General features: G+C 39.4%; 1 protein-coding gene across 1 annotated transcript in view; it reads left to right on the forward strand.

Annotated features, from left to right (window-relative positions):
- The window catches only part of LOC109968814 (dystrophin-like), a 345,011-nt gene that overhangs the window by 196,322 nt on the left and 137,743 nt on the right, over nucleotides 1–10,946 (forward strand). The window contains 11 exon segments of the mRNA XM_020615347.1: nucleotides 1–44; nucleotides 598–747; nucleotides 883–981; nucleotides 1,453–1,552; nucleotides 2,164–2,333; nucleotides 2,543–2,660; nucleotides 2,763–2,974; nucleotides 3,223–3,377; nucleotides 4,277–4,466; nucleotides 8,570–8,742; nucleotides 8,833–8,989. The exon segment at nucleotides 1–44 is cut by the window's left edge and continues 14 nt beyond it. Coding sequence (XP_020471003.1) covers nucleotides 1–44; nucleotides 598–747; nucleotides 883–981; nucleotides 1,453–1,552; nucleotides 2,164–2,333; nucleotides 2,543–2,660; nucleotides 2,763–2,974; nucleotides 3,223–3,377; nucleotides 4,277–4,466; nucleotides 8,570–8,742; nucleotides 8,833–8,989 — 1,568 coding nt within the window.

Genomic DNA, 10,946 nt, shown 5'->3' on the forward strand with positions numbered 1-10,946 from the left:
ACAAACACAAAGACATCAGGATCATCAACGCTCGCTGGGCTCAGGTCAGCTGTTGCCACTGTGAATGCAACCAGTGGTGCTGGAAGTACACAGGTCTTCCTCTTAAGTAAAAGTACTAATACCACACTTTAAAAATACTCTTTCACCTGTAAAAGTCCTGCATCAAAAATGTTATTTAAAGCGACTCAACCTTATTTTTAGAAAGTGCTACAGTTTCTAGTGAGACTAATTGTAGCTAATTGTTGTAACTGTGCAAGTATTAGTCAGTGATAAATGTAAATGGAAGGAGCAGAGGCTGAAATTTCATCAAGAAAGGGAATAAATGTCCATCATTTTGGGTGAAGCTCCAAAACCACTGGAGTAAACCTTCCCTGCATATAGTAAGCACCCATGTCTCTTCCACACCATACTCCCAGTATGCAACACAGGCTTTCTGTTATATAATTAGAGTCATCAAATCTAATTCAAGACCAAACCAGACACATCACTGTCATCACGAGTCCTGTGTCAACACAACCCAAAACTCTCTTCAGCCACTGCAAATAGTTTTTTAAGAGTGCTATGTGCTTGAATAAACCACACATTGTGTTTGTGTAGGTGTTCAGGGCTCTGCCTGAGCACCAGCTGGAGATTGAGGGTCTGCTGAAGGAGCTGGAGAAGCTTCAGGGTCAGCTGGATGACCTGTCAGTCTGGGCATCCAGCACTAGAGCCAAGCTGGAGCACAGCCCCGAGGAGCCACCGCCCAGGGTAGGACGCACATGAACAGCTTTGATGCACCTTGGCATTGTGAACTCTGCTGGAGAGATGAACACCATTCTTCCAAAAGATAGTCACTCATGTAGGATATCCTACATATGTAAGCGATGTCTGTTGCTTTTCCAGATCATTGAGGAAGTGCAAGCCAGGCAGCCAGAAGTGGAGTTTGTTTTGCAGCGAGCTGGTCAACTGTTCAGGGACACTCCTTCCAGCCAACCAGACAAGGTGAGGAAATCGAACTGTCAGTCATTCTTGTGGCTTATATTCTTCTTTATATGCTGTTGATTGTATGTCGTGGAGGCATCTTGTATGTTGTTTTCTTACAATATACACGCCAAATCAAATTAATTCTTAAAGAGTGATGGCAAAAAAGTATGCATTAAATGTGCTTGCCTGCTGTATTCCTTTGGAAAAAAAAATATTATATATAGCACCTTTTTCTTTCATCTCTTGCCAGTAGCTGCTTCAAACATTTCATCAGGTCCATATTAAGTACTTCATTAATGTCAGAGAGCATTCATATCTTTTGAAGATCAAAAGCACTGAACCATATTAGACTTGAGAAGGTGCTATTGAGCTTTCTCCACCTGTAGTTGCTGTATCAAAATAAAAGCCTTCGATTGCATTTATACAGCCCTTACTATCTGTGAAGTCATTGTTGTCAACACTGATTCTGACTATGTTTGTGTGAGACAGGTAAAGTATAGAAAGGTGAAAGAAGACTGGACAGTGATTTTGGAGCTTGTGCGGCTGCATAAAGAAAGAATGGCTGCTCTCCTGGTGACCAAAAAAGCCAGTAAGACCTGTTGGTATTTCCAGTGTATGTCTTTTGATTGCTCTGTGTGTGTTAGACAACATAGCAGTCCCTTTGGAATTGAACCAGGCCACAAGGGCAACTCTAGTAGGATGGTTTCCACAGATCCATTTATAAAGTATATGTTTTCTTGCTATGAAAGCTAAATTTCCCAAGATGTTTTTATCTTCATGAGTCCAGGATTCATTGTATAGATGGTAGCCCAAGTCAAAACTGGACCTTGGGCCTTTGGGCACAAATACTGTGCTTCCAGATTGTGCTGTTGTCTTTTGGTTATACATTGCTGCAAACCCGTGAAAGCATTGTAAGTTATTTCCAGTTGTCATTTTACACAAAAGGGGATCTACTCAGATCGATTTTGCTCATTACATGAGGTGTTATAATGCTGTAATGTAATAGCCTACTAGTATATCCGTACATAAAAAGGAATAGAAGGCTTCTTCATTGCTCTTCAGTTTCATATCCTTTACAGCTTTGCAAGCTATTACAAAAATGTGAAATGCAACATATTTAATGTGAATCTTGATACTCCAGTCTATAACTGGACACAAAAAATGATCTAAACATTGTGTTTGTGTTTGTGTGTGTCCCAGCTGAAAATCTGACAGGACGTTCCATGCCTGACTCTGCTGGGCTAGCTCAGTTTAACAAGTCCTGGGCTGAGCTAAGTGACTGGTTGACTATGCTGGATAACATGGTGCAGAACAAGCGAGTGGTGGTGGCTGACCTGGACAACATCAACACCAACATTGGCCACCTCAAGGTCAGGGCCTCAAAAAAATAAATAAATAAATAAAAAGGTGAACAGGTGGGTACAGCTGGGGAAAATTTAGCGTACTGAAAGTTGACTGACAGATTTATCACTAACAGATTTAAAAACAAAAAAGTGTTGTATTTGTATGAATTAAATGTTAATTCCTTTATATGCTAAACTTCACTAGTTAATTAGAAATATTGATTGTGTGGTTGCAGGAGTCCCTGCGGGAGCTGGAGCAGCGGCGCCCCCTCCTTGAGAGGCAGGTCACAGCAGCCCAGAACTTGAAGAACAAAACCAGCAACCAGGAGATCCGTAATGCTATCACTGAATGCAGTATGTCGCACACACACACACACACACACACACATAGGCCCTTGCACATTAACACTTTTAAACAATTTCATATGTTTGACATTGTATTTCCTTCTGTTATAGTTGACAGGCTTCAGGCTCACTGGGAGGACTCTCAGACCAAACTATCAGATAGGATGAGACAGCTCCACAACATGCTGCAGGACTCCTCGGATTGGCTGGATGCCAAGAAGGGGGTGGATCATCTATTCAAGTGGGCCAGTGAAAGGCTTGAGTCCTGGCAGGAGATCATTTACTCAGTGGATGCACTGAAGAAACAAAAAGCTGAACTGAAAGTGAGCTATTCACTGGCTGCATGAATATGTTGGCTCTCTCATATATGCAGCATATTTGTGCCTAAATTAGCTTTGTAATTACACCTAATTTAGATACACACTCCATTTTCTATCTTGTGTGCTCAAAAACTTATATTACTCATACTGGGGATGAGTCAAAAGACATTTAGAAGATGAGTGTGAATCATCGCATTTGTTCAGTTGTTGACACCTTGTTTTGTCTCTTTCTTGCCTCCCTCCTGCTCCAGCTCTTTGTGAAGGAGCTGCAGCAGTGGCAGGGTCAGGTGGATAAAACTAATGCATTGGCTGACAAACTGCTGACATTATACTCTGACGATGACACTCACAAGGTCACCAAGGTCAATGACAACATGATGACCACCTGGACACACATCAACAAACGGTAATGACACATACACTTAATGTACAGAATAAAAATGCCTTTTGACAACTTGCTTGAACACAACATAAAGGCCTATTTAAAAAGCAATCAATATGATGTGACCCCCTTACTTTCCTTCATACTGTTGAATGTATGCTTAATATGGTTAATATGGTTGTGTTTTCAGCCCACACTAATTTTCACTTTACATAAAAAGTTAACTTGCACAAAGAACTTATTGTTATGCAGATGATAGAGTTTTGCCTATTTGTGGATCTTAGGGTGTTTTTATACCTGTAGTATTCTCTCTCCACTTGGTCTGGACCAAAGGAAAAAATGACACCTTATTGCATTTTAGTCATTATCTGGTTTTTGTTCACTCTGGTGTTTTACAAACCAACCAAGAGGAATAGACATGAAGCAATATTAAGTGGGATATTAGTGTGGGATCACTATCTTTTTAATGGTGTATGCAGTAGGATACAAGTACAACAAATTAAAGATTTAATTGATTTTGACAGTGTGATTGATCAGGGTAAAATCTTCATACTCCTTATTGTCACGAGTCCATGTGGAACAGACCATTTTTAAAAAATGGTCTTGGTGCAGTAGAAAAACACATCTAGATGTACTGTACTTCAAAACAGTCTGCCTTTAATATTTTTCAGTCCTAGCCCACTCAGACCAAAGTGGTGTCAAAAGAAGACAAGTCTAAATTGGTATGAAGGAGACTGTTACCTTTAGAGGATATGCCTTTAGTTTAAATCTTGGAATAAAAGCTGATAAAATGCTTTAAAAAGAAGAATAATTCAGATAATGTTTTGAATAAAACTGACCCTGAAAATAATTTTTAAATTGTCCACACAGCAGCTTGGCTAGTTTAATGACATGTATCTTGTCATGTATCTGTGACTCTTCAGTGTGTCAGACAGGGAGGGGGCTCTGGAGGCAGCTCTGAAGCTACTGCAGCAGTTCTACCTTGACGTGGAGAAGTTCCTCAACTGGCTGACGGAGGCTGAGACAACCTGCAATGTTTTAATAGATACCACAAACAAGGAGGGACTGCAAGAGCAGCCTGAGGCGGCCAGGAACCTGCTGGCCCAGTGGAAGGTAGGAGCTCCTTCTAATCCTGTTATAAATTCCTCTCGCCCAGTCTGTACGCAGCTCACTTGAGGGATTTTCAGATCATGCATAATTTGATGTAACTGAATGACCTGTTTGTTTTATTGAGTTATTACAACCCTGATTTCAGTTGTAGTTCTCAATCTGTATGTGTTTATCTTGTAAAAATACAAGGCTTCTGTTTCTTTAGTTGAAGCATATACAGTATAATCAACACATGCTGAATGCAAACTGATTTAATTACATGCAGCTGCATTGTATCACACAGGTAATGTGTTTCTCATATGAAATTATTGACTTTCTGCTGAAGATGGATGGATTGTGAGTCATTTGGAAGTATGCTAAACTTTAAATTTATATTACTTCTTACAATGGCTTTTCAGTAATAACCCCTGTCATTTCACATAATCTGTTCGGTGCAGAAAAGTGAGAACACCTTTTTCCAATCCAAGCCTTTTCTATGCAGTTTTTTTCGATATGGGTGAGTATACTCATGTCAAGATGAGCCAGAGACAGCCACAAACTCTCAAGCTGTACAGCGCAAATGGTTTTTCATAGGACAGCAAGGCACAGCATGCTGTAGTGTCTTAAGGTGCAGAATATAAATAGCAACATACAGTATATAGTACATATTTTTAGTATAAAATTATTTTGTTAGCAATGTCCATGTTTTTTTGCGGAGCTGTGTTGGTGGGACAGCAACGCAAAGAGGGATTTTATGGTTGTAACATATTATTTATGTAACATCAACTAACTAGCTTCCTTGGCTAACATAACTTAGCTAATTCAGTATGTGTTAGCTCAATTAGCAATTTCTTTACTTGTAAAGTCAGCTACATTCTGTTATCTCTACTTTTACCATTCACAAGAATTACTCCCCAACACAGTTATATCCTACTTCATGTATTTTTTGTGGAGGCCAACCTTATTGATGGCTGTAACTACCATCCTGAATTGCTTTGTACTTATGAAAAAGTGTAACCAAATTTTCTACTAGAAAGACAAGTTTTAGAAGACATCCACTTGATCTGTGTGGCTCAGACTGTTAAAGTCTCATACATTTGTAAATGCATGTTGCATAAAATGAGGACTGTAGATTTTATCCCCTTTTCTCCACTGAAATCACATCATGGCCAGTATGGACAGGTGGAATGATTACAGGGCATTTGAGTATTGTTTTAAGACAATATGTGAACATGTCCTTTAATGTGAAGTTGCAGCAGAATGAAACTTGGGTTTCCATTGGCACACACTTGCAATTTTGGTCAGTTTCCTAACTATTGCCATTCAACTTCATGCCCACTCCATTAAAGCTGTTACTCCTGTCATGTAGATATTTTATGGGGTAAAGCAAGAAATCAACCTTCTGTTTAATGATTTATTTAGAACATTTGTTTGGAATTTGCCATCAGCACAGACAAACAAAACTGTCATTTACAGAAACTGTAACTTCACCAACAGGAAAAAATGTTGTAGTCCCTTCCACTCAGTAATTACTTGCAAATCAAACCAAAATGCTCCAGCACTGATCTAGAAAAATCAAGAAAATGAAATCATTGCAACATTTTGTATCCACATCCAGTACATTTCCACTTTTTGACCCAGAGTTTAAGGTACTTTGCCTTGACTCTCTGCCCTGGCTGGTATGACAGGAATGCTGACATGGCAGTATACAGAGATTTCATTGGTCTGGTGTGGCCTGGCAGCCAAATGCAAACCCCCCAACTGCATTGTGGGTGTTGAAGGGAAGGCTCTGTTCTGTGAGAGAACATATTTTGACTCTCGGCCCTCACCCTGCACCCACATACACTATCCAATGGAGTGTACACACACACACACACATACACACACACACATACAAATTTACATACTGTAAGGAAAAGACACAGGCACACATGCAGCATTTTGGAAATAAATCTTCAAACACACAGTCTTGTAATTTCATGCCTTGCACACTTCCCTTCAGCACACACAGCTCTCTCAATACAACAGCAGCACTGTATGCAGCACTGAGATAGTCCTCTGTATCCAATTATAATGGCGTAGCATCCAGAGAGCGCACACACTCTCAGGCACTCCCTTCAGCACACACACTCACAGACAATGTTTAATTGTAAAATGAGCATACTCATCATTTAATGTGCCCTTTCAACCTCTACACCTGATACCCCCTGCCCTCCCAATTTCCACTCTCTTTGTCACCCCCTCTGTCTTTCTAACTGGCTCTGACTCATAATCTCTCCAACTCTGCCTCCGTTTTTATGTGTAACTAACTCTTCCCCCATCTCTCTGTGATGAAGGGAGGGGCCCCTGCTCTTCATCTCCATATCTCTGTCTTTGTCACACACACATTTTAACAGAACACACTTACAGTATGTACTTACACTGGAAGCTAATCTTGAGGGACTAGAAGAAACAGATGATGCTGCTGCTTCTTCTTTTTGATGTCTAGTTTTTGGATACCAGAGTAAAGTTTGGAAGATGCTGCACAGGAAGGTCTACCACGTTCAGGTTGGGGAAGAAAATCAAGCAGTGTAATCCCAAATTAAGGAATTTAATTTTTTAGAAAAAAGTGCCAATTATGACAAAAAGTCAAGCTAATTGTTTGTTATTAATGAAGTACAGTAGCTGATGATTAAAATTCTAATACAAGAACCGTTTGGCATGTGTTTTGTTTAGTTCAGTTTTATATCATTCACAACTACTGCACACCAAATATATTCATTGAGATATTTAGCTGGTTTCACACTTTGCATCTTCCTCAAAAATTTGTCACATTGTGGACTAAAGCTTTTTATATGAAATACATGTCTAAACCTAAGTTGAGTCCACTCCTCAATTGAGGCATTTTAAAGGCAAATATAGACGTAGCTTTCTAAAAAATGTAATAAACCTTCCAAAACTAAATTTATCAGTCTAATACTGCACTCCACCTTCACTGTCTTTCTATGTATTCTGTATTTGTCTGTGTCCTGGTCTTTGATGCGATGACCCAATTTTCCCTTCAGGTATCATTAAAATTTCATGTCATCTAATTTATTTTAAAACCTACACCGAGTGTAACACACTTTTGCAGGATGTGTGAAATGAAATGCAACAGATGACTGCAGAGTAACAGTGAGTACCTTCTGTTAAAGCTATGAAAGGACAATCAATGACAAGTTTTTACTTAGAACTGAAAAGAGACCTTTGAGGTTTTGGAAGTGGAAAAAAAATGTATGAAAGTTAATTCCACTTTTCCTATACATACACTAAATGCACTGTGTTATCCATATAAAAAAAATTCTATTAGTATTACCAGCAACATGTGGAAAGTGTTTCTCCCAGTACTCAGACAGCATAGAGATTGTTATCTACTTGAAATAAAGTACATAAAAAGCTTGAAGAATGTACGATACCATCCGTGAACTTAGTAATATGTAGTGAATGGCTTTATGAATGTTTAATAGAGTATTTACAACAGTTAAGACATTTACTAGTATGATAAGCTCAGTAAGCAAATTTGTTCAATTTGCGAAAAACATTTATAGGCAGAAATGGCCTATACCAGCAGATAAAGTAAAAAGTAAAGTCATAAAATACAAAAGTATTTAATTAGCTTACAAGATGCAGCAATAATTAACATCACATTTCTGTAGCTATTCTTTTGCACCATTCCCGAAATGGAATTGTTCACAGAAATCAAGCTTTATTCCTTGTGCTTTACAAAGTTTGGTATGTTGTATTTTGGTCTGTTCCTTCTTCATATCAGGAACAGTGAGAGTTTTATTAATAGATTGTCTGTAGGAAAAAAGTTGTTGTTGTAGTCAGCCTGATTCCAGGCTAAATAATACATTCACTACTACAGAAGGTTCCATCCACTGTGCATTAAGCCCTACATTATGGCTCAATCCTGGTGGCTGTTACCTTTAGAGAGTAAATCACTCTCTCAGATCTTGATCCCATTACTGAGCACTGCACCAAAGCGATGAATAAAATGAATTCCTGAAAGATGGCTGCTATTACCAAGAAAATGGAGTGTGTGCTCTAGCAGGACTTACTGCATTTGCTTTTTCCCCACACTGACTTTTACTGTGCATATGTGTTACCAGGACCTCCAGGCAGAGATTGACAGCCACACAGAGATGTACCACTCCCTGGATGAAAACGGTCAAAGGATTCTGACCTCTCTGGGGGACTCAGAGGACACTGCCCTGCTCCACAGACGTCTGGACAACATGACCCAACGCTGGAATGAACTGCACAGCAAGACCCTCAGCATGAGGTGAGTAGAGAAAAAAAGCAGTAGAATTGCTTTGACTTCTTTGTGGAAGCCCATACTAAACAAAAGAAACAAAAATGTTTTTATTTCAAGGGCTCACCTGGACTCAGAGATGGCCCCGTGGAAGAGGCTTCACATGTCATTGCAGGAGCTCTTGAACTGGCTGAGGCTTAAAAGTCACCAGCTAGAGCAGGAGCCACCTGTAGGGGGCGATGTCCCCACCGTGCAGTCCCAGCTGGACACACACCGGGTAGGAGAAAACAGACACACACACTACATAGGGCACAGAGAGACAGTCCTTGTGAAGTTAAGTTGTTGTAATTCAGTGAAAAATCAAGTCATGTACAGTTGTGTGCAAAAATGTACTCTTAGCCCGAATTAGGTGACATTCCTAGAAAATCACATGGAAACCCATTGCCTTAAACTGTTTAAGGTTTTACACAAGGTGAAATTAAGCACGTCAAGTTGTATTAACACATTCTTAAATGGATGCAGTACACAACTCAAGCTTATATTAGTAGTCTTTACTCAAAATAATCAGTTTGGTGTATTGTAATATAGGTTTGCAAAACAACAAATCCTTTGTTGAATGAACTTGAAATTACAAACTGGCCGAAATGTTTGGTCACATGGACACTCTCTGCAAACAGATGTATCCTTTTACATTACAGTTTTAACAGTCATTTCTTCATTTGCCCTTGTCTCAGCAGGGCCAGCCCATACTGAGCTTCTCCCATGTTGAGCGTGGTTGTGTTTCCACTGCGCCATAAAACACATTGTTTATATTCCCCATCTTGATTTGACATAAATGTCCACTTGGACTTAAGGCTGAAGTCACTACATTTTGGTGGTCAAAGGTCACTGTGACCACCATCCATCCCACTGTCGTGAACGCAATAACAAAAATCATATCAATATAATGATTGATTTGATTTATTCTTTTAAACATGCAGAACAGAACAAATGACAGCAACACACACATAATTACACATATCCAACCAATGCTAATCCAAAATCAGTTTGCTTACACCTAGTACATGTTTGAATGGAGTAGGAAGAAGTCAGACTTATCCAGTCCTACCCCATAACATCATATTATACAAAAAATTTCATGCATCATTGGCTGCAAGCAGTATCTCTACATAGGTAATTGTCTTCTTCACCAACAAGTAATACACAGAAAATTAAAACAGAGTGTTTCCATAATGCCTTCTCGAATAAATCTTATTCTTGCATATACAGGTATGTGCCAAAAAATTAGAATATCGAGGAAAAGTCCATTTATTTCAATAATTTGTTTCAAAAAGTGAAACTTATATGTTATATTAGTTCACTACACACAAAGTGAAATATTTCAAGCCTTTATTTGTTTCAATTTTGATGATTATGGATTAAAGACAAAAAAACCCAAATCCAGTATTTCACAAAATTAGAATATTTCATGTGACCAATAAAAAAAAGGATCTTAAACACATGTTGGCCTTCTGAAAAGTGTGTTAATGTACTGTATTATGTCCTCAGTACTTTGTTGGGCCTCCTTTTGCATTAATTACTGCATCAAGGCGGCGTGGCATGGAGGCGATCAGCCTTTGACACAGTTGAGGTGTTATGGTAGCCCAAGTTGCTTTAATATTGGCCTTCAGCTTGTCTGCATTTCGGGGTCTGTGTTCCCTCATCTTCCTCTTGACAATACCCCATAGATTTTCAATGGGGTTTAAGTCAGGTGAGTTTGCCGGCCAATCAAGTACAGTTATTCCATGGCTATTAAACCAGGTACTGGTAATTTTGGCTGTGTGGGCAGGTGCCAAATCCTGCTGGAAAATAAAATCTTCAGCTCCAAAAAGCTTGTCGGCAGCGGGAAGCATGAAGTGCTCTAAAATTTCCTGGTAGACAGCTGCGTTGACTGTGGACTTGATAAAAGACAATGGATCCACACCAGCAGATGACATGGCTCCCCAAACCATCACTGACTGTGAAAAATTTCACACTGGACTTTAAGCAGCTTGACTTTTGTGCCTCTCCGGTCTTCCTCCAGACTCTGGGACCTTGATTTCCAAATGAAATGCAGAATATGCTTTCATCTGAAAACAGGACTTGGGACCACTGGGCAATAGACCAGTACTGTTGCTCCTTAGCCCAGCACAGACGCTTCTGACGTTGTTTTTGGTTCAGGAGTGGCTTGACGCATGGAATTCTACAACTGTAGC

This window comes from Monopterus albus, unplaced genomic scaffold (assembly GCF_001952655.1).
Source record: "Monopterus albus unplaced genomic scaffold, M_albus_1.0 scaffold163.1, whole genome shotgun sequence".
Lineage (NCBI taxonomy): Eukaryota > Metazoa > Chordata > Actinopteri > Synbranchiformes > Synbranchidae > Monopterus > Monopterus albus.